The following is a 24,528-nucleotide window of genomic DNA, read 5'->3' as shown; positions in this document are numbered from 1 at the left end:
TGTTGCATTTTTCTTTTTTGGTTCAGTTAGCTTTCACACTGCACTTTGTCAAGCGCACCAACCTCTCTAAACAAAGCCATGTGAGCACGCAGGTCAGCCAGTTATTGGGACATCCCATAATAATCCCATACCTGCCAACATTATGCTGTGAAACAGGGGCATCAAATTTGCACGAATATTTCGTTAATTTTGGTCGTTTTGTCCTCCTTCCTTTTCGTCTGAGGCCAACTGCGCATAGGCACGAGAAGATTTACGTTCACTCTGGGTTGTGCGGGAGTAATTAAACGGAGATGAAACGACCTCTTTGCGGTGGTAAAAGATTATATAACCTCAATGGCGTGTGGTTTTGCTCTATGGCTGGTAAATTACAGAGGCTACTCAGAATCAAATCAAATCAAATCAAATTTATTTATAGGGCCCGACAACACACGTTAATGTCCCCATGGGCCGTACAGATCTTCTTTAAACAAGTCAAGAAGAAAACATAACAATAAGTCAAGAACAGAACAAGAACACCATAAGGTGCAAACATTTTTAGATGGATGCAAATAAATGAAAGAATGCAAGCACTCCCAGACATACCCCACGCGAAGGTAAGGAAAAACTCACTAAAACCTAACAATAGGGAAAAAAGCTCCACAGGCAGTGTGGAGGAGAGAAACCTTAGAAGGGCCATTCAAGGGGGGATCTCCCTTCTTAGATGTTGGTGATAGTAGTGTTGCAGACGGACAGTTGGTAAGCATGCACTCATGTGTGTAGTGGAACACAGATGAGTGCATGCAATAGCAACTGTACATTTTGAAAAATTAAAGATAGAGCTGATAGCAATCTATTTGAGGCACAGGGGCGGCGCAGCCGCTCTGGCATGTCAGAAAAATTATTTAGGAAAGATTATCCTACAGGTTGACAGTTGACCTAAACTAACGTTAGCTGCGGATGTCAACTAAGCTGGTCCCAAGACAGTTCAGCTAACCCTGGAGCTGCTCTTCTGGGCGAAGTTAGTTTGTTTTTGTGATAAGAGTTAGCACACAGAGCTCTAACAGAGCTCCCTTGATGTGGCCGTCCTTGATGTGGCACACAGCAGCCGCTATTCTTCCTCAAACCGGTTCTGACTACCACAAGCACGATGGTTCTGACTACCACAAGCACGATGGTTCTGACTACAACAAGCACGATGGTTCTGACTACCACAGGCACGATGGTTCTGACTACCACAAGCAAGATGGTTCCGACTACCACAAGCACGATGGTTCTGACTACCACAAGCACAATGGTTCTGACTACCACAAGCACGATGGTTCTGACTACCACAGGCACGATGGTTCTAACCATCATGCTACCACAGGCGTGATGGTTCTGACTACCACAGGCGTGATGGTTCTGACTACCACAGGCGTGATGGTTCTGACTACCACAGGCACGATGGTTCTGACTACCACAGGCGTGATGGTTCTGACTACCACAGGCACGATGGTTCTGACTACCACAGGCACGATGGTTCTGACTACCACAGGCACGATGGTTCTGACTACCACAGGCACGATGGTTCTGACTACCACAGGCGCGATGGTTCTGACTACCACAGGCACGATGGTTCTGACTACCACAGGCACGATGGTTCTGACTACCACAGGCACGATGGTTCTGACTACCACAGGCACGATGGTTCTAACTACCACAGGCACGATGGTTCTAACTACCACAGGCACGATGGTTCTGACTACCACAGGCACGATGGTTCTAACTACCACAGGCACGATGGTTCTGACTACCACAGGCGTGATGGTTCTAACTACCACAGGCACGATGGTTCTAACTACCACAGGCACGATGGTTCTAACTACCACAGGCACGATGGTTCCAACTACCACAGGCACGATGGTTCTAACTACCACAGGCACGATGGTTCCAACTACCACAGGCACGATGGTTCTAACTACCACAGGCGTGATGGTTCTAACTACCACAGGCGTGATGGTTCTGACCACCACAGGCACGATGGTTCTGACCACCACAGGCACGATGGTTCTGACTACCACAGGCACGATGGTTCTGACCACCACAGGCACGATGGTTCTGACCACCACAGGCACGATTAGGCCTGCCGCGATAAGCAATAAATCGATTAATTGCCGCGATAATTAAAATTAATGCAATGATTTTGACGGGCGCGATTAATTGCTATTTGCGCGTTTGTTTTAATGAGGCGGAACCAGTCCAGTACCCCTCGTCAGTCACTCCGTGTGGGGGGCCGCTGGCCTTACTACAGAGCACAGCACGGGAGCTCCGTGGGGCACTAGCAACGCCACATATAGCTTAACTACATTTCTCAATAGTGTTGCTCCTTTTAACCAAATAGTGTTCTTTGTAGTGTAACGTTAGCTATTTTTAGACCCAAGTAGTTACTCGCTACTGCCCGGAGAAACTGGACTGCTAAATAAAGATTAAAGATCTAGTGTTGATGCTCATTCAATGCCAACAACATTAGCTAAATAGCTAACAAACGAAATACAACGTATAGCATAGCTACAACACAGAATAACGTTAATACAATTACATGCATCATTGTTTACAATGAACGGGTGGGACTAGTCAAAGGACTGGACACGGGGACAAGTTAAACATGAATACATTTATTATAACAGGTAATCGAGTTGCGCTCCCGTGCCTACGCACCACAGGGCTATTCTATTCTATACGGCTTTGACGCTTCCTCCTCATCGTTGATTGCCTGTAGTAGCTGCATCTAACGTTAGTAGCTAACGTTAAAACTAACCTAAAGTTAGTTGCTCACCAACAATCTCAACATTTGTTTTATCATTAGCTCAAAAACACAGAACCGGACGAGATGCTGCTAGGATAATAACAACAATACTTCCGCTCCGGTCGGTGGGCTTCAAAATAAAAGTCTAAAACCGGAAAAGACGGAGCGGTGGGCTTCAAAATAAAAGTTTTGGGAAATAAATTTCTAAAAAAAAAAAAAATCTCTAACCGGTCGCAATAATATCGCTTATCGCGATATTTTCGGGGGCAATTAATCGCCCAGCAAAATGTGTTATCGTGGCAGGCCTAGGCACGATGGTTCCGACTACCACAGACACGATGGTTCTGACTACCACAGGCACGATGGATCTAACTACCACAGGCGTGATGGTTCTAACTACCACAGGCACGATGGTTCTAACTACCACAGGCACGATGGTTCTGACTACCACAGGCACGATGGATCTAACTACCACAGGCGTGATGGTTCTAACTACCACAGGCACGATGGTTCTAACTACCACAGGCACGATGGTTCTGACTACCACAGGCACGATGGTTCTAACTACCACAGGCACGATGGTTCTAACTACCACAGGCACGATGGTTCTAACTACCACAGGCACGATGGTTCTAACTACCACAGGCACGATGGTTCTAACTACCACAGGCACGATGGTTCTAACTACCACAGGCACGATGGTTCTAACTAACACAGGCACGATGGTTCTAACTACCACAGGCACGATGGTTCTAACTAACACAGGCACGATGGCACGATGGTTCTAACTAACACAGGCACGATGGTTCTAACTACCACAGGCACGATGGTTCTAACTAACACAGGTACGATGGTTCTAACTAACACAGGTACGATGGTTCTAACTACCACAGGCACGATGGTTCTAACTAACACAGGCACGATGGTTCTAACTACCACAGGCACGATGGTTCTAACTACCAGTACCACAGGCACGATGGTTCTAACTACCACAGGCACGATGGTTCTAACTACCACAGGCACGATGGTTCTGACTACCACAGGCACGATGGTTCTGACTACCACAGGCACGATGGTTCTAACTACCACAGGCACGATGGATCCACTCTACATCTCCCTCAGTTTTCCTATGCTTTCTTTTTTTTGTCCTTGGCTCTATTTTTTATTATTATTTTTGTTATGCTCTTATGTACCTTAGATACTACTGCTACCATGTATGTATGTATATATATATATTTCATTACATGTATACATTCATACAAATTATTCGCCTGTTCTATTCTCCATCATCCATAGCAACACTATATTATCCCCTTTGAACAGCCCATCGGAGGTTTCCCTCCTCCACGCCGCCTGTGGTGCTTTTTTTCTTCTTCCTATTGCTAGGTTTTTAGTGAGTCTAGGTTTTTAGGGAACGTCTGGGAGTGTCGCATTGGATTTTATGGTGGTTTTTGTTTTTGATCTATTGTGATGTTTCTTCCATCTCCCATGGGGGCTATTCCATGTAATCTCGGGGTTTTACATTTGATTTGATTCCAACGCAGAGCTCAGACACAGAGCCCCGACGCAGAGCTCAGATGCAGAGCCCACCTGAAGGTGATGGTGACACACAGGGAGGCCAGGAGGAGGTAGGAGACCACGCTGATGACGGAGCAGGTGGCCAGGGAGAACAGCACCAGCAGGGACAGGCCGAACGCCACCGCCGACTTCTTGGGCTCCCGCCAGTACACCAGCTCCAACGCTGCAGACCGAGAGAACCACAGTCAGTACAGGGAGAACCAGAGGGAGAACAGAGAACCACTGTCAGAACAGAGAGAACCACAGTCAGTACAGAGAACCACAGTCAGTACAGAGAGAACCAGAGTCAGTACAGAGAACCACAGTCAGAACAGATAACCACAGTCAGAACAGAGAACCACAGTCAGAACAGATAACCACAGTCAGAACAGAGAACCACAGTCAGTACAAGTTTCAAGTTTCTTTAATAGTTGTCATACAGAAGTACAGAATACTTTTGTACAAAATGCTTCTTACTGTTGCGCTCCAGAGACTGTGCATGACAAGATAAGTATGAAATAAAAACATAGTAAAAATTAGAAGAAAAAAAAAGAGGTCACAGTGTTCAGTTTAGACATATGTACAATGTTCGTAGACGTAGTTACCATACAATATACAATACTGTGCAGTGTACTAATATACAATACTATATAGTGCAAGGCATAAATGGACGAGGTGCAGTTTAGGTACAATTCACAGTAGGTGTACGAGTTGTAGTGCAAATCCTTAATCAATAAATATAAAGTGTAAGTGTGTTTGTGTGATCTACAGAGAGAACCACAGTCAGTACAGAGAGAACCACAGTCAGAACAGAGAGAACCACAGTCAGAACCACAGTCAGAACAGAGAACCACAGTCAGAACAGAGAACCACAGTCAGAACAGAGAACCACAGTCAGAACAGAGAGAACATTTGAAATATGGCCCGTGTAGACTAAACTATGCACAGAATTATGCATAGTTGGATGCCACTCACGAATAAAGTCGGGTTAACTCGCCGATGATTGAGTGCCAAACCCGAGAAAAGTCGGGTTTTCTATCGTTATTTCTTTTATTCGATATTCCCATTCATAATCCATCGAGGGAGCCTGTGTTATCATTGGGAATGAGTCTGAGATCGCAAACGTCCAATACCGCTGCCTTGCGGCCGGTATTGCACATCCTTTGAAACCCTCTGGCTTGGGCTGTGCGTCGATCTAAAAAGTCTGGGCTGGGTTTTCCTTGTCGGGCAGGACAAGCGGTTATAAAGCATGGATTGAGGAGAATCAAGCACTCCCGGTGCATGTTCTTTGGTCGATTATGTTGACAACACGATCTACATCAATACTTGGAATGGCGATCAGATAATTGGCATATTCTTTTTGGAGTACATCCTAGTCATGGTAAGGGCTATATGGTATCAATCTTGCGTTGATCCAATAATCCATTCACTGCGATAATGTGTGTAATGTGTAGGGCTGACCTTCGAAGCTTTTTTTGGCAATCGAAGCTTCGGGGCCGAGCTTCGATTTTAATTAGAAGCTTCGAGAAAAAGAAATATTTTAAGTAAGTTGAAATATGGCCTGTGTAGACTAAACTATGCACAGAATTATGTCAGTTTACAAGGTCCGGATTCTACATAGTCCGGCAATGTAGACCTTGTAGACTCCACTACAGACCAATTATCAGTGAATGTTCATGCATTTTTAAGAAGGGCTACTTCCACAAAAAAACAAAGAACTCACCAAAACATCTCAGTAGCACCTTATCTAAATGTTCTATTTCATATATGGAGATTCATATTTATTTATGTATTGCATGCATTTCTACATTTTATTTCCTATTTTGTTTATTCATCCCAGTATCTTTCTTTCTTATGTGTGGAATTCTATTGTAGGTGTATATGTGTTTGAGGATGATATCCTTCAAACAGGCAATAGTGATGATATAATTTGGGCAGTGCTGAGCTGGGTTACTTTCCTCCAGTGTATTTGTCCAATGGCCCCACGCGCACGCACTCACACACACAAAAATCGAAGAATTTTTTTTTTATTGTTTTTTAATTTTTTTTACTTCGATTTTTTTTTATGTTCGAAGCTTGTGCCATCGAACAAAGCTTCGAAGTATTTAAGACAGCCCTAGTAATGTGTGTGTGTAACGTATTCCGTTGGTGATGATCAAAGCATAGAAAAATGACCCCCTCCCCACCCTTTCATGCATTCATGATGAAACATAACACCGATAATATAGCGTTGATTTCAGATTGGTTGTTGATACAGGCGAGGAAACGCCACGGTTTCTAGTGAAATGCACGTTGGCTGGGGAGGGAAGTGGGTGGCTGGGCTGGGGAGGGGAGTGGCTGGGCTGGGAAGTGGAGTGGCTGGGCTGGGGAGGGGAGTGGCTGGGCTGGGAAGTGGAGTGGCTGGGCTGGGGAGGGGAGTGGCTGGGCTGGGAAGTGGAGTGGCTGGGCTGGGGAGGGGAGTGGCTGGGCTGGGGAGGGGAGTGGCTGGGCTGGGGAGGGGAGTGGCTGGGCTGGGGAGGGGAGTGGCTGGGCTGGGAAGTGGAGTGGCTGGGCTGGGGAGGGGAGTGGCTGGGCTGGGGAGGGGAGTGGCTGGGCTGGGGAGGGGAGTGGCTGGGCTGGGGAGGGGAGTGGCTGGGCTGGGAAGTGGGTGGCTGGGCTGGGGAGGGGAGTGGCTGGGCTGGGAAGTGGGTGGCTGGGAAGTGGGTGGGTGGCTGGGGAGGGGAGTGGCTGGGCTGGGAAGTGGGTGGCTGGGAAGTGGGTGGGTGGCTGGGCTGGGGAGGGGAGTGGCTGGGCTGGAGAGGGAAGAGGGTGCCTGGGCTGGGGAGGGGAGTGGCTGGGCTGGGAAGTGGGTGGCTGGGCTGGGGAGGGGAGTGGCTGGGCTGGGGAGGGAAGTGGGTGGGCTGGGCTGGGGAGGGAAGTGGGTGGCTGGGCTGGGGAGGGAAGTGGCTGGGCTGGTGAGGGAAGAGCGTGGCTGGGCTGGGCTGGGAGGTGGGTGGCTGGCTGGGCTGGGGAGGGAGGTGGGTGGCTGGGCTGGGAAGTGGGTGGCAGCTTGGCTGGGGCAGTGTCGCCTCCTACAGCACAGATCCATAACTGCATCAGCCAATGAGAATGTTTCCGTTGAAAGCATTGAAAGCTGCTCCACTGCCTGCATTGCGCTCAAGAATCAGCTCGGTTTAGTTCCTGATGGCTGACGTACCTGTAGTTTGTTTCAGCTCAGTGAGCTAATCATGCATTGGCTTGTATTCTTTCCCCAGAGTGTGTTCTGTTCATTGCTTATGAGACACTCTTCCCCATCTCCTTCTGAAAGTCAACACGACACGCTCTGCGGAGCAGGTAGAAGGGCAAACTGCTGCGACGGCAACACTTCACATTGCTTGTCGTAATGCTCGTCTAGGGAGGGTGGGCGTTGTTAGCATAGCCCAGTGCTGGGTAGGGATGGGGACCGAATCCGGTACTTTTAAGGGTACCGACCGAATCACATCGGTACTACAGAGTACCGATTCACGCGAGATCCACCGGTGCCACATTTCGGTACAAAAATAAAATAAATATTTCGCAAGTGTGGTTACACTTTACAAAGCTAGATGCAGACAATGCTCGCTGCAATATATATTAACAAATGTTCTAAATAAATGATAATAAATTATTTGAAGTTTGGACTCATTTTACAACTGAGGTAGGTAGATTACATTTTTAGAGACTAAAGTACCCGGGGGAAAAAAGGTACCGTTGGGTACCGGTATCGGTTCTAATGTGAACGGTACCCAACCCTAGTGCTGGGGGGTGAGGGGGTGATGTAGAGGAGAACAGGACCAGGATTGGATGCGGGGGTGCAGGTAGGCTGCTCCCTATAGTACTCTATACGCAGAGACAGAGCCTGTAGGCCTCTGTAACAGTGCAGGCCTTCAGAGGCCTTTTTTTTTGTGTCACGAAGAGGAGGATCCCCAGGAAACTAATGGTGCCATGATGCCCACTCCCCAGGTGTATCACTCGATGGCTTGGCTATGCCCCCTCACACACACCACCGCAACTAGCATAGCAATGCATCGTCAGGATGACAAGGATGTACCAGTGATTGTCCACCCGTGAACGACTGACAGGCTAAACTAGCTGTGAAATGAAGGACACCGTGTGACTAACACTTGGTACAGCATTGACACAACAACCCAGCCTTAAGTAGGAGTCTTGCGTTACATTTGTTCAACTTAAAAGCAATAGAAAGGCTGCCAACAGGTCCTCATTTAGGCCTACCACTTGTCCTTTAATAGCAGCTAATGACTAATACATGGGTTAAGAGCAGAGCTCAATCGCATCGGCGACCCTGAGAGACAATTGCATGTGTGTGTGTATTCCTCTGTGTGTGTGTGCGCCGCCCATTGCATGTCGTTGTGTCGTTGCATGCGGAATAAAGACCTCTCTCTAAAGAGGTCCTGCATTATTATTATTATTATTACCCGATAGCTGACAGACACGGAGGTTGCCATGTCTTTTCTAGACCTGGGTGCAGTCAGTTACAGATTAAACAACACTTTCACCGGCGGACTGGCTTATTAATTGTCTCTAAAAATCATATCAAATTATTATCCCCCCCCCCCCGCCCCCCCCCCCCACCCCCATCGCTGTGCGACCTTGCAGTATTTGAAGCCACAATAAGCTGCCTAGTTGCAACATCATCTTAACACAATGGCCTTGCATAAGGGAGTCAGCTGAGTGTGTGAGCCAGCTTAACAGCAGCAGCACAGGACAATCGACCATTGTATCATGTACCTTATGATGAATAAAAAATGGGGGACCCTGATGTAAACAAGACGAAAGTCTTTCTTTGGTCTGCATCCCCTTAACAATTGTGTGTATTGAGCCGTACTGTACTGTACCCATTCTGCAATCCGTTAATACAATTTTCAATCGATCAATCAATCAATCAAACCTTTGAGCTAGGTGGCTAGCTGCTGGCAGGCTATTTACATTGTGGCTCAAACTACTAACGTCACTGCGAACTACTAACTTACCACTATCAGAAATAGCGAGGTTATCATCATGTGGATGTGGGATTGATTGATTGATTGATTGGTGATGCGCACACTTGGAACAGACATGATTAATGGTTGCTGGTTCAGCCCATTTGCTCCATGAGCATCATCCCTATCATGACAATTCAACACCATCATCATGCTAACTAACGCTAATCTGGCTAGCATCATAATAATAAAGGATAACGTTGGTTAGTTAGAGCCAAACGTGAAATGAAACCGGTGTCCAATGAAATGCTCATCCTCAGATAGTTCGATAACGTTATCATAATAAAAAATCTGCATTAACATTTCCGACATTTTTAAATAGTTACACACCCACACCACCAGTACTCAGTACAGCTATGTTCGTTGATATTATATAATTAAAAGCAACTCACACACTAATGTTAATTTACTATTATTATTACAATAATTGAATAGTGGAGAGAGTTGGTTTTCATCATACCTGACCATGTGGAGTCATTCAACGACGATGTGGAGTTTGATGCCATTTTCTTCTACCGATTCCTTCTCTGACAGAATAGCCTACACAGTATAGATATAAGCACAAGACGTTCAGCCTATATAACGGAAAGTGAACACAGTTAAGTTCACTAATAAGTTAAACAAACCCTGAATGTCGTCTTGCAGGATGCTGCTGGAGTAAGTAACGGTGACTCAGCTGGAGCTGGGGAGTGTCTAGTGAGGGGGGGAGTGTCTAGTGAGGGGGGGAGTGTCTAGTGAGGGGGGGGGAGTGTCTAGTGAGGGGGGGGGGAGTGTCTAGTGAGGAGGGGGGGGGGGGGGGTTGTGAATGCTGAATTGATTGATTGATTGAAAATTGTATTAACAGATTGCAGAATGGGTACAGTACAGTACAGCTCAATACACACAATTGTTAAGGGGATGCAGACCAGAGAAAGACTTTCATCTTGTTTACATCAGGGTCCCCCATTTTCAATTCATCATAACATATATGACATACATGCAGGGCTTGACGTTGACACCTGCCCACCTGCCCAGGGCTAGTGAAAATGCTGAGTGGCTAGTGACTTTGGAAAACCACTAGCCACAGTGGCTAGTGAGCCAAAAAGTTAACGTCAAGCCCTGCATAGGTGTGTCAATGATAATGTTCACGGCGTTTGGAGCAACAATGTAATTGCTAGGTTCAACACAACTCTTCCACATCTACACCCTCCATCTTGTCCCAGTCAGCCGTTGCCCCAACTGGAGCTCCTTTTGCGGCTGAGTCACTGGTCGCAGGCAGTAGTAAACAATGGAGTAAACAGTCAGAAGCACAGTTGTACAGTTGGCGTGTAGCAGTATGATTACAATGATACTGTCCCCAGCAGGGGTTAGTGAAGAAGAAATTACCTATATTTATAACTTTTTGGGTGGGGGCGCGAGTGCGGGGATTTTTGGCTAGTGAAAATGCTGAGTGGCTAGTGACTTTGGAAAACCACTAGCCACAGTGGCTAGTGAGCCAAAAAGTTAACGTCAAGCCCTGCATACATGACATACAGATAGACAGTACTGCTACATCTAGACATTTATGACATACCAGATTTACAAATATACAGGGGGTCGGGTTTGTGGAGGTTGCGACATGGTGCACAGCATACCGAACGCCCCTTCCGCCGGGGTACTGTTCTCACAGTAGACCCCTTAGGCGCCTGTCTAGTCCGCAGTGCTCCGGGCACAGGTCGAGTTATGCTCTTGGGGCCTGTTGCCTGGATTGAGGGATCAACCTCTTTGAGGGTTGTCTCCCCGGCGCGCCGACTGGCCCTACAGTGTTGTGGGGGTGTAGCCTCTTGTGGAGTGCTTCAGAGCGGCGTGCCAGGGGGGAAGGGCCTGATCTTGGTTTGGGCCCTGTCCGATACGCTGGCGATGTGGGGGGTGGTGTCACCAGTGACCATCTGGTGGGGTCCCGATGCTACGGCATCATTGGCCTCACCGGGCCCCCTTTTTCGGGGGGTCCTGGCCCTCAGGTTGTTCCTGGGGCTGGGTCCTCCTCCGCGCTCCACTGCTATGGTCTTGCCACAGGGTTGGGTCCTTGACCTTCGACCCCGTGATGTTGGGGACTGTGACGGGGGTGTTTTGCTTCCTGTCCGTTCCCTGGTGGCATGTGGGATGCGCGCCTGAGTGGTTGCGGGTCCTTCTGTGTGAAGGTAAGTCCCACGGTCTGCTCACCCTGTGCGTTTTGAGGTGCTAAACCCTCTTCGGACAGTCTGATCCGATTCCCTCCCGTCCTCCTCTAGGGGGGTCCTGGGGGCTTGGGTCCTCCCCGGTTCTGATGGTTGTGGGGGGCCTCAGCGGGTACATCTGTCGAGCTTCCTCTCTGCTCAGCTCCTGTGTTCCACTACGAGCAGAGCGTAAGCTATTACGATATATAACATACGGTTATTCTATAACCATAGTTATATGAGTATAGCGAGCGCTCTGCTCGTAGTGGAACTATCCCTTTAGCCAGTCTAATAATGAATACTTTTCTCCACATGCACACACCCATCTGCCTGGCCACACCCACATCCGCTCCTCTACATAAGAGGGGTCGTGGCCACACCATCAGCTCCTTCCCAAGTCTTTAACCGTATGTTATATATCATAATAGCTTACGTTCTGCTCGTAGTGACGCGCTGCCCCTCAGCCGACAGGGAGACTGACAGACAGGAAGTCCCACCTCCCGGCCAATCAGTAAAGGGGGGGGAGGGATTTATTAGTCCACCCCTTATGAGCCCTCACCCCTGATACGATGCAACAACAAAGCAGAGCCATGACACCAGTCGTAGCGCGCTACATGAAGCGCATTATACCTGTTAGGGTAACAGCTTCACATTCTGTAAGCCAGCCACAGACGATAACCTCGTTTGTGCAAAAACTGGCTTTATACACGGCTTCAGGCTCATGTGCGAACTTGCCACCTGAATTTTTTCACCTTTACCCTAAAGTAAGAAAAACACAGACCAAAGAGAGGGGCCAAGGCCTTGGTACAGGAGCTACACATGTAAACTTCTGTAGGCCAACACCTAACCCAGTTGTGGATTCAATGCCACGTTTACTTAAACGTGAAACACGATACACACAACCCTCTATCACAATAAAAAAGTGCAAAAAGTTCACTCTCACTACTGCAAGAGGAACGCCGTTTTCTATGATGAGAGAAGACATAAGTTCTCGATCAAGTGCTTGTTACAGGCCTTGCTAAGTCTACATGACAGCGACCAAACAATTTTCAGAGAAAACTGCCTCTCTCTAAGAGCACAACCCCAGCAGTAGCAGAAAATATAGTTAATCAACACACATTTTGTAAACAAAATCATATTTGAGGTGAGGGGGGGGGGGCAGGGGCAAACCGCGGAATAATTTCACCCACCCCCTCACCACCTCACCCCTGATACGACGCCAAATGAAAAAACAGAGCCGTGATACCAGGCGCATGGCGCGCCAGATGAAGCACATACTTCTACCTGTAGAGTAAAAGCTTTACATCATGCACGCCAGCCACAGCCGATAACCTTGTTTGAAAACACGTTTCCAACAGCTGTGCTTATGTGTCAAAACTTGCCACTCGTTATTTCTATCATTACCCTTAAGTAAAGAATAACAAGCCAAGAGAGGGACTCAGGCCCTCGATCATATGCCACTATGTATAGCGTTGTAGGGTAACACCCAGCCAGTTGTGCACTCAGCCATGTTGTCTAAACGTTACAGTACATGAACACACACAACTTCTCATCATACAACAAAAAACCCAGTTCATTTTTACTAACGTAAAAAACAACGCTGTTTTCAGGTAGTGAGAAGACATAAGCCTTGGCCAATGCTAACCTAAGCTATACAGAAGCGACCAAGACATTTTTCACACCACACGTCGTATCTCTAAATGTAGTGAAGTAACATATGTTTTGTTAAACAAAGACATCGTTATTAACCAAAAACATTCGGGAGGGGGAGGAAGGAAGAGTGGAGCAATGTCCTATGGACATCTCACCTGCACCAACGAACGCAGGACGAAAGGCCGCAACACAGGTTGGTCTACCACGTTGACGAAGGCCTCTCACTGGCAAGGCCAGAAGAGGCAATGGCTGGAGCCTTGCTCTGGCGTGACGCCCCTCTCCTGCAGCTGGTCATGGCGCAGGCCCGACGACATCTTCTGCCAGAGATGACGTCGTAGTCAGAGTGCCAGGGCCCGCTATCCTCATGGCTATGGTTGTAGCATAAGCTAACAGCTAACTCCAGGCTAACTGATAGCATCAAGCTAACGTTCCTAGCCGAGCGTAGCCCCCAGCTAACGCAGTGGCAAGCTAAGCGGCTACTACTGAAGCTGTACAACGTGAGAATAGCAATACAGGCCAACACTTCAGACAGCCGCTGTCTTTTCCTCTTCTTACCCGAAGAAAAAGGAAAAAAGGCAACACACGCCCCTCTTCAGAACGGTGTTTACCAGACACAGCGGTATCGGCAGCAAGCCCCTCGTTGTACGCGGGCTGCAGCCGACCTGAGCTCGGAGACATTCTCATAATGAAAAACACCAAGCTCACCCCCCTCGCGCCGGGTGTTTTTCGTCTTGAAAAGCGGGGCCAGCGCGGCGGCAGAGGGTATCCGTTTGTCCAGAGACCCGGGGAATTGAACCGCAGATTCGGAATCACGGTCCCAGGAAAACAAAGCTATGACTTCACTGAGGATGACTTATGTTATCGTTGGGCATCAGACTACCCCCTCCACGCCGCCAAAAGGCAGCGAAAAGGATTCTAGCCTGGAGCCGACCTTCACACGCTGTGCAGTTGTCCCCCCATAACTGACACACCTGAAGCTCGCGTCGCAAAAAACATCACCCGCCCAGAGAGGCCGTCAGCCCTCACACAGCCGACTGCCTCCCAAGCATAGTACCCAGCTGCAGAGCCAGAGACAATGCCGGCGGGGATTGCTCAGCGACGCGCGCCCCTAATGCGAAGCGCCGGTGGAGGTCAGAATGATCATCATCTTCTAGACACTCCGGTGGCGAAGACATTATCGCTTTATTTCCTCTAAAAATAGTAAGAGAGAAAACAAAGATACAATGTCAACGCAGCTCCTCCTCTCCAATAACTATTTCGGCACTAAACATAAAGTGGTGTTGTACAGACACTTTTCGGTGGTGAAAATAGGGAAGGAGCTGATGGTGTGGCCACAACCCGCTTATGTAGAGGAGCGGATGTGGGTGTGGCCAGGCGGATGGGTGTGTGCATGTGGAGAAAATTATTCATTATTAGACTGGATAAAGGGATAGTTCCACTACGAGCAGAGCATAAGCTTTACGATATATAACATACGGTTATTCTATAACCATAGTTATATGAGTATAGCGAGCGCTCTGCTCGGACTCACTGAGGGCCCCGTGGTCTTTGCCTTCGGTGGTGAAAGACTTGGGAAGGAGCTGTTAGTATGGCCACGTCCCCACTTATGTAGAGGAGCGGATGTGGGTGTGGCCAGGCGGATGGGTGTGTGCATGTGGAGAAAATTATTCATTATTAGACTGGATAAAGAGACAGTTCCACTACGAGCAGAGCGCTCGCTATACTCATATAACTATGGTTATAGAATAACCGTATGTTTTCCCTGGCCGTGTCTCCTTGTGTTTTCCCTGGTCGTGTCTCCTTGTGTTTTCCCTGGTCGTGTCTCCTTGTGTTTTCCCTGGCCGTGTCTCCTTGTTGTAGCAGTCTGGAAAATATGGTATATTATTCAGAACTGCTGACTGTGTTTATATCCCTTTTTGTACACAAAGACATTCTAACTAGTGTCATTGATTCACACGAACAATCACACAAACGTCCCCGTCCAAAGAGCATGTGAATACGGATCATAAATGACAGTATTGATTCATATTTTACAGTGCGTCTCCCCGTGTGACTGGCAGGCGGGACCAGCAGGGGGCAGTAGCAGGCAGAGAGTGGCGGAGAGAGCTGAGAGATGATAAAGGGAGGAGTGCAGCGGAAGTCGTTCTCTTCTGCAGTGAACTTGACAACGAGAAGTCACGTCTAACGGGGGGGGCTCTGGATAGCCCCGTTGCTGACTTTACGCCGAAGTGCCCCGTGGAACAGTGACGGGTGATAGGAAGTACTGGCTAGTGGATACGATATCCTAGCAGTACCAGTGTTATGATATGAACAATAAGTGCAGAGTCAGGCACTAACAGTCGAGTTATACCTAGTTACAGTGAGCGGTATAGGTAGCGTGCGGCTAAGGATCACAGTAGCATTGCTCGTGTTATACCTAGTTACAGTGACGGTATAGTCTGCGTGCCAGAGACGTGCGGGACCTCCAAGCAGTCTGCCCGGGCGTCAACAGCTGTTTGCACCGGAGAGCAGCAGCACACCTGCTCCAGGCTGCCTGCAGGACACGGGGAGTTCTTTACCACCAGCAGAGGTCGTCATCGCCGGCACCAGCTCAGCCAGCGCTGTCTCTCTGCTAGCTCCGCCTGCTGACATCCTAGCGAGAGCGTTCAACGCCATCTTGCCTCCCGGACAACAGTGGAGTGGCGAGGCGGCCATTTCGGATGAGTACAAACGAGCATTGATGCTCCCGACTCCATATACAGTATACAGTGTGGTGCTGCCCGCGGGCGAAGTTAACGTTGTTAACCACAGTTCAATAGGGGTACCCCAGACAATATATACCGGTATTAGCATAGGACTTTTGCAAGGTATTTTGTGGGCTCACTCTTTTATTTTATTCCTTTTCTTTGAGCGTGATAAGGCGTGTATTTCCTAAATAATTCCCGTTCTGTGAATCCCTTTATTCTCTTCCCTATGCTTCCCCCTTCCTTCCCCATATTCTCAACCGGGGACAGTAAGAGTGTAATTCCTTAAAGAAGGTGAATACTGTGGTCCGCCCAGACGTGGGCAGCGTTTAGTCTGGGTACCTGAGAGCACTTGGTGCCTGTGTGTGATACTGTAATTGACTTATGCTAATAATTCATGCCAGTAATTATTGTATGGATACCCATGGTGCAGTAATCACCAGCCGTAGCTTTGTTGTAACTAGGCTGAGTTACAATACAGTCATCCAGAACGGGAGCACTGTGTGTGTCTTTCATTATTTCTAACCCTAACCCTAACCCTTTGCTACGGGTAATATATGTAATCGTAACCCCTTGCTATTCTACCTTTTCCATTTCCATTGTAAGGGTTCTGGTGTCACTAAGGGAGGGTACTGCTTGCGGGGGGAACCAAGTTATTTCTCTACCATCCGGTCATTAGGTGTGGGAGGGAAAAAGGGGCAACTGTGGAGGGTGAGGGTGTGTTGGGGAGTACTGCTGACTGCTCCAGAGAGAGGGAGGAAGACCAGAGTACCGGACCAGGTTTGTAAACCCTGGGCCTCATCCACCCCCACTGCCAGCCTCCAGTTGACGCTCCAGACCCCAAAGACGGAGGTGCAGCTGGCCAGAGTGCTACTGTGTCTCGCTACCTATTGACTGCACCCCACAGTTCCCACGAAGCAGGGATAATCCACCCTGCTACATTTGGCGTCACGAACAGGATCAACATCCTACTCCACTCCCTTGTAAGTGACGACCCAGAGACCTGAGATGTCGGACAACGACACCCTGAAGCCCGAGGCCAAAGCCGGGCCGTCCCGGGTGACGCAAGGAGGTGACTCGCCGGCCCCGCTCAAAGAGGAAGGGAGGGAAGCCGAGACGGTGCGGACCTTGACAGCCGAAATGGAGTTCCTAAAGGGTCAACTCCAAGACCAGGCGGAAGCCCTAGACCACCAACACGAACAACTGGAGCAGGCCAGGCACCGAGAGTCGCTTGCCTTGGCCCAGGCCATGATCCAACAGCTTCCCCCAGCGCCCCTCCCGGTGGTGTACGTCCAACGAGAGCGGAAGTGCAGCGAATTTGGAGGTGAACAGGAGAGGGGGGAACTGCCTGTAGAGGACTGGATCCAGGCAATGAGGGCCCATCTCCGTGCCAGTCGAGTGCCCGCGGAGGAACAAGCGGAGGTCGTACAGCTCCACCTCAAAGGCGAGGCGAAGCAGACGGTACGCTTCCTGACGGAGGGAACCGTCCCCGACACGGAAGCCTTGTTCAAGATACTCGAAGAAACCTATGGGGACAAGGTCCCGGTCAGCGTCCGCCTGGGGGAGTTCTTCGACCGAAGACAGGCCGCCGGAGAGACCGTACGCCAGTTCGCCTACGACCTGCAGGAGAGGATCCGTCGCCTACGACGTCGGGCGCCCGCGCTGGTCGCCGACGCCACCGCCCTGCTGCAGGAGCGGTTTGTGGTGGGCCTCAGGGACGATGCCCTGAGGAGAGAAATGCGGAAGTACATGAGGGAGGACGGGACGCGGCCATTTCCCCAGGTACTGCAGGCGGCGATCGATTGGACGGAGGACGAGCTGGTCCACCCCGCCGACAAGGGTTCCCCCCGGGGTTTAGTCCACGCCGCGGCTGGAGAGGGACGGGAGACCCCGCCGAGCGTTGACTCACTGCGGGAGACTATTCGGCAGATCCAGGCGGGAATGGAGCAACTAGGCGCGCGCCAGGAACAACTGGCTCAGACCTTCTCACGGGAGCGGGACGCGCCCCGGAGAGGCGCCACCGGACGGCGACGCCGAGACGACGCGACGCGAGAACCCCGCCGAGACGAAGACGGCCGGCTGATCTGCTATGCCTGCAATCAGCCGGGCCACATCAGCAGAGACTGCCCCCGCTCGGCCGGCGAGCCACGCCCCGCCTCTACTCCCAACCCCGAAGCTCCGGGCTCGTCAGGGTACCGACCCGGAGCACGAAGGACAGTCGACGCCGTCGTAACCGGAGTCGCCGGCTCGGCCGCGGAGGGCACCGAGACGCAAGACGCGCAAGGGGAATGCCTCACACTAGACGTCCAGATCGACGGGGTCGAGACCCGCTGCCTCTTCGACACCGGCGCCGAAGTCACCACCATGTACGAGAGCCACTTTCGAAGACACTTCCCGAAGTCGAAGTTGACCCCCGCCAACTGGATCACTCTCATCGCCGCCAACGGGTTGGAGATCCCAGTGGTGGGGTGTCTCTACGCCGAAGTGAAGTGCCTAGATATGACATTCACGGGGAAATGCATATTCATACTAAAAGACGACCCAGGCCGAGGGGACCTAGGAGACGCTGTCCAGGGACTGCTGGGCATGAACGTGCTCGGCGGGGTAGACGGCCTGTTCGCAGGGATCAAGGGGATGCGGCCGGTGAACCGAAGACGTGTCGAAGCTAGAAGCATCGCCATCCGCCGTGTGGTCGCCGTCCTGGCCCAAGAAGGCCGAGAGTGTACCGCCCCGGGAAAGATGGGGTACGTCAAGGTGGCCGGCAGAGAGTCTGTGGTCATTCCCCCGCACAGCGAAATGGTCGTCTCAGGCCGTTGCGCGACGACAGCGGGGATGCGGCGTCCCGTGATGCTGGAGAACACGCCGAGTGCCAACCTGCCTCCCGGACTATTGGTGGCGAACGTGGTGACCTACGCCCGACAGGGGACAGTGCCTGTGCGGGTGTTGAACCCGACCGACGTCGAGATTGTGCTCCGACCCCGGTCCAGACTGGCAGAGATTCACTGCCCCCGTCAGGTACGGCCCCAGGAGAGGGTGACCGTAGAGGAAGTAGACGGAGGCGTCCGAGTGACGGCGATTGAGACTCGAGCCAGCCCGCCAGAGGCAGAGCCGGACGGGAAGACCCACAGGCTCGCCGTGGACGTACAGGCGAACCTGCAGGATCTCACACCGGCCCAAGTGAGCCGGCTGAATCAAGTATTGGAGAAACACAAGGCGGTGTTCTCCGTTGACGACGGGGACTATGGTTACACAACCACGGTCACACACTACGTCCCCACTGGTGACGCACACCCGGTCAAGCAACGGCACCGCCGAATACCGCCCCACGTGTTCCAAGAAGTAAAGAGACACGTGCAAGATCTGGTGAACCTGGGTGTCCTGGTAGAGAGCTGCAGTCCGTGGGCGTCACCAGCCGTGATCGTCATAAAGAAAGACGGCTCCGTGCGGTTCTGCTGCGATTACCGCCGCCTAAATAACGTGACACACCGGGATGCCTACCCCCTACCTCGTATCGAGGAGTCCCTAGACGCCTTGGGGCAAGCCAAGATCTTCTCCTCGCTCGATCTCACCGCCGGCTACTTCCAGGTGGCGGTGAAAGAGGAAGACCAAGAGAAGACGGCTGTCACGACGCCCTTCGGCCTCTACCAGTGGACTCGTATGCCCTTCGGACTGTGTAACGCACCAGCGACGTTCCAGCGGTTGATGACCGCCGTGCTGGGGGACCTGGCCTTCGACGTCCTACTCGTCTACCTAGACGACGTCTTGGTGTTCGCCAGCGACTTCGAGAGCCACTGTCAGAAGCTGGACCTGGTGTTTGGACGGCTTCGGGAGCATGGACTCAAGCTCAAGCCCCGGAAGTGCTTCCTTCTGAAGACCGAAGTCAAGTTCCTGGGACACGTTGTCTCCGCGGCCGGCATACAGGTCGACACCGACAAAGTGAAGGCGTTGGAGGACTGGCCGGCGCCACGCTCAGCGAAGGAAGTGAGGCAGGTGATCGGGTTCCTGTCCTATTATCGGCGGTTCGTGCCCCACTTCGCCCAGGTGGCCCAGCCACTGCACGCCCTGATGGGGAAAGAAAAAAAGGGGTTCGCCAAGGGCCGGCCCGAGGCCTTCAAGTGGACGCCGCAGTGTCAGACGGCCTTCGACCATCTGCGGCAGTGCCTCTTGACACCCCCGGTGCTGGCCTACCCCGACCTCCAGCTCCCCTTCATAGTGACCACCGACGGGAGTTACTTGGGACTGGGAGCGGTACTCAGTCAGAAACAGGAGGGCGTAGAGCGAGTCATCGCCTTTGCGAGCCGAGGCCTGCGTGGGTCCGAAAGGAATGACCAAAATTATAGTGCGTTCAAGCTGGAACTCCTCGCCCTGAAGTGGGCGGTCACCGAGAAGTTCAGAGACCTCTTGATGTACGCCCAGTTCACCGTGATCACCGACCACAACCCGTTGAGACACCTCGGCACGGCCAACCTGGGAGCAGTGGAGCAGCGGTGGAACGCTCAGCTCGCGGAGTATGACTTCGTGGTGCACTACAAACCTGGTCGACTCAACCAGAACGCAGACGCTCTGTCTCGCATGCCGATGCGATCAGAACCTGAAGTGGAAGACACTGAGAAAGACTTCCTAATGATAGCCGCGGCTGGCACCCACACCCGTCAGGGTCTCCAGGAACGGGCCGCTCCATTGTCCGTCCCCGCCCCAGTCGCCCGCGAGGGCTACGTCATGGTCCCAGCGGAGGAAGTGCGGGCCCTGCTATGCCCTGGGAGACCGACAGAGACGCGGGAGGTCTCGAGTGTCGGCGCACGACGGATAGCGGCACAGAAGGGGAACAGCGGATATGACTGGGCGGAAATGCGGCAGCTCCAGGCGGACGATCCCGAGTTGGGTCCGGTGTGGCGGGCGGTGACACAGGGGGTCCCCCCCACTAAGGTACAGCTGAAGGAAGGAGACCCGAAACTCTGCAAGTTATACGGGCAGTGGGAACGACTCCGTCTGCATCAGCAAGTGCTGTTTCGGCGCGTAAGCGATCCCCGGGATGGAGAAGAGGTTCTCCAGCTGGTGGTGCCCACAGCCCTGCGAAGGAGGATCTACGAGACCCAGCACGAAGACGCGGGACACTACGGGGGACAAGGGACGGTGGTCCTGATGAGGCGAGGTTACTACTGGATCGGAATGGCAGAAGAGGTGAAGCAATGGGTGAAGCGATGCAAGCGATGTGCATTAGCCCGCGACGTGTTCCCTAAAGCCCAGGCCCAGATGACCTGCACTAACGTGACGGCACCCATGGAGGTCCTGGCCATGGACTTCACCGTGTTGGAGAGGTCGGTGGGTGGCTACGAGAACGTACTGGTGCTGACCGATATGTTTACCAGATTCACTATTGCCGTACCGACCAAAGACCAGACTGCGAAGACCACCGCCGCTGCCATCATCAAGTACTGGTTCGTGTACTACGGTTGCCCTGCCCGACTCCATGCTGATCAAGGGCGAAATTTCGAGTCGAGCGTCATCAAGGAGCTCTGCCGACTGTATGGGATTTCAAAGAGCCGCACCACGCCCTACCATCCCCAGGGGAATGGGCAGTGCGAGAGATTCAATCGGACAATGCACGACATGCTGCATAGTCTGCCCGCAGAGAAGAAGCGGGACTGGAAGGAGCACCTACCCGAGTTGGTACTTACATACAATTGCCACGAGCACTCCTCCACTGGATACTCTCCCTTCTACCTGCTCTTCGGGAGGGACGCTAGGATGCCCCGAGATGTCCTAGGGGGCAGAGACGTCATTGAGGAGGGGGCGGCGGACCTAGATGAGTGGGTGCAGAGTCACCACGAGCGACTAAAGGCCGCCGCGGAGGCCGCTGAGGCCACGGCGAAGCAGGCATCCCATCGACGCAAGAGAATTTACGACAGGAAGAGCAGAGGTGCACTCCTGCGGGCCGGAGACCGGGTCCTGATACGCGACCACCGAATCCGGGGCCGTAATAAGATACAAGACAAGTGGGAGCCTACGTCATATGTGGTGGTTAAGCAGAGCCACGAAGGGACGCCCGTGTTCACGGTCAGGCCCGAAGCAGGGGGTCCAGAAAGGACCGTGCATCGAGACCAGCTCAAGACCTGTCCCTTCCCGGCTTCTGACCCGGAAGTGCGGGGGAGGGCCCCTCGACAGATCCCGGTGGCACCGCGGAGCTCGTCCGAATCAGACATCGGAGGTGCTTTTTCGGGCACCGGCGGGAACCGCATCCTAGGGCGTGTAACCACCCCGGTCCCCTGCGGGACGCCCCTGAGGAGGCCGTAAGCGCCGAGTCAGAGGTGGAGTCGACCCCTTCAGGAGAGGAGGGGGAAGGCGGCGGAGACGGAGTCGAAGAGGAGGCCGCGGGCGGTCCACCGATGGCCCCGGAGGGTGAGGCCGTGGTCCGTGACCCGCCGACGGACACTGAGGAATCCGACACGGAGTCGGAGGCGGGGGAGGTGGAACCCCCCAGAGTGGAGGCCGCTCGGCCCCAGAGGAGCACCAGAGGTCGGCTACCCGCTCGGTATCGCCAGGACTACGTGCTCAAGAGCGTGTTCGCGGAACAGTGTGTCCAACTCCTGAGGGAGTGTGTAAAACTGTTGGCATAATGTGTAATTGTCAACCGATGTGTAAAACTGTTGGCATAATGTGTAATTGTCGACCGATGTGTGAAACTGTTGGTCTCAGGACCGTTGTCATACATGCGTGGTTTTGTTGTTAACTTGCAGAGGACTTAGCAAGTTCAAAGAGGGGGGAAATGTAGCAGTCTGGAAAATATGGTATATTATTCAGAACTGCTGACTGTGTTTATATCCCTTTTTGTACACAAAGACATTCTAACTAGTGTCATTGATTCACACGAACAATCACACAAACGTCCCCGTCCAAAGAGCATGTGAATACGGATCATAAATGACAGTATTGATTCATATTTTACAGTGCGTCTCCCCGTGTGACTGGCAGGCGGGACCAGCAGGGGGCAGTAGCAGGCAGAGAGTGGCGGAGAGAGCTGAGAGATGATAAAGGGAGGAGTGCAGCGGAAGTCGTTCTCTTCTGCAGTGAACTTGACAACGAGAAGTCACGTCTAACGGGGGGGGCTCTGGATAGCCCCGTTGCTGACTTTACGCCGAAGTGCCCCGTGGAACAGTGACGGGTGATAGGAAGTACTGGCTAGTGGATACGATATCCTAGCAGTACCAGTGTTATGATATGAACAATAAGTGCAGAGTCAGGCACTAACAGTCGAGTTATACCTAGTTACAGTGAGCGGTATAGGTAGCGTGCGGCTAAGGATCACAGTAGCATTGCTCGTGTTATACCTAGTTACAGTGACGGTATAGTCTGCGTGCCAGAGACGTGCGGGACCTCCAAGCAGTCTGCCCGGGCGTCAACAGCTGTTTGCACCGGAGAGCAGCAGCACACCTGCTCCAGGCTGCCTGCAGGACACGGGGAGTTCTTTACCACCAGCAGAGGTCGTCATCGCCGGCACCAGCTCAGCCAGCGCTGTCTCTCTGCTAGCTCCGCCTGCTGACATCCTAGCGAGAGCGTTCGACGCCATCTTGCCTCCCGGACAACAGTGGAGTGGCGAGGCGGCCATTTCGGATGAGTACAAACGAGCATTGATGCTCCCGACTCCATATACAGTATACAGTGTGGTGCTGCCCGCGGGCGAAGTTAACGTTGTTAACCACAGTTCAATAGGGGTACCCCAGACAATATATACCGGTATTAGCATAGGACTTTTGCAAGGTATTTTGTGGGCTCACTCTTTTATTTTATTCCTTTTCTTTGAGCGTGATAAGGCGTGTATTTCCTAAATAATTCCCGTTCTGTGAATCCCTTTATTCTCTTCCCTATGCTTCCCCCTTCCTTCCCCATATTCTCAACCGGGGACAGTAAGAGTGTAATTCCTTAAAGAAGGTGAATACTGTGGTCCGCCCAGACGTGGGCAGCGTTTAGTCTGGGTACCTGAGAGCACTTGGTGCCTGTGTGTGATACTGTAATTGACTTATGCTAATAATTCATGCCAGTAATTATTGTATGGATACCCATGGTGCAGTAATCACCAGCCGTAGCTTTGTTGTAACTAGGCTGAGTTACAATACAGTCATCCAGAACGGGAGCACTGTGTGTGTCTTTCATTATTTCTAACCCTAACCCTAACCCTTTGCTACGGGTAATATATGTAATCGTAACCCCTTGCTATTCTACCTTTTCCATTTCCATTGTAAGGGTTCTGGTGTCACTAAGGGAGGGTACTGCTTGCGGGGGGAACCAAGTTATTTCTCTACCATCCGGTCATTAGGTGTGGGAGGGAAAAAGGGGCAACTGTGGAGGGTGAGGGTGTGTTGGGGAGTACTGCTGACTGCTCCAGAGAGAGGGAGGAAGACCAGAGTACCGGACCAGGTTTGTAAACCCTGGGCCTCATCCACCCCCACTGCCAGCCTCCAGTTGACGCTCCAGACCCCAAAGACGGAGGTGCAGCTGGCCAGAGTGCTACTGTGTCTCGCTACCTATTGACCGCACCCCACAGTTCCCACGAAGCAGGGATAATCCACCCTGCTACATTGTGTTTTCCCTGGTCGTGTCTCCTTGTGTTTTCCCTGGTCGTGTCTCCTTGTGTTTTCCCT

The 24,528-nt window shown here is 51.6% G+C and overlaps 1 protein-coding gene across 1 annotated transcript in view; it reads right to left on the bottom strand.

The window, feature by feature from the left end:
• The window catches only part of LOC311231332 (reticulon-3-like), a 32,707-nt gene extending 22,724 nt beyond the window's left edge, over positions 1–9,983 (bottom strand). Inside the window, exons 1-2 of the mRNA XM_084317886.1 lie at positions 9,800–9,983; positions 4,355–4,505 (exon numbers count right to left, since the gene is read on the bottom strand). Of these exons, the coding sequence (XP_084174012.1) occupies positions 4,355–4,505; positions 9,800–9,845 (197 nt within the window). The 5' untranslated portion in view covers positions 9,846–9,983. The remainder of the gene's footprint in view (positions 1–4,354; positions 4,506–9,799) is intronic.
• Between the last annotated feature and the right edge of the window lie 14,545 nt (positions 9,984–24,528).

This window comes from Notolepis coatsorum, assembly GCF_963971535.1.
Source record: "Notolepis coatsorum genome assembly, chromosome: 7".
NCBI classification, from domain to species: domain Eukaryota; kingdom Metazoa; phylum Chordata; class Actinopteri; order Aulopiformes; family Paralepididae; genus Notolepis; species Notolepis coatsorum.
This window is presented reverse-complemented; position numbering and strand designations above follow the sequence as displayed.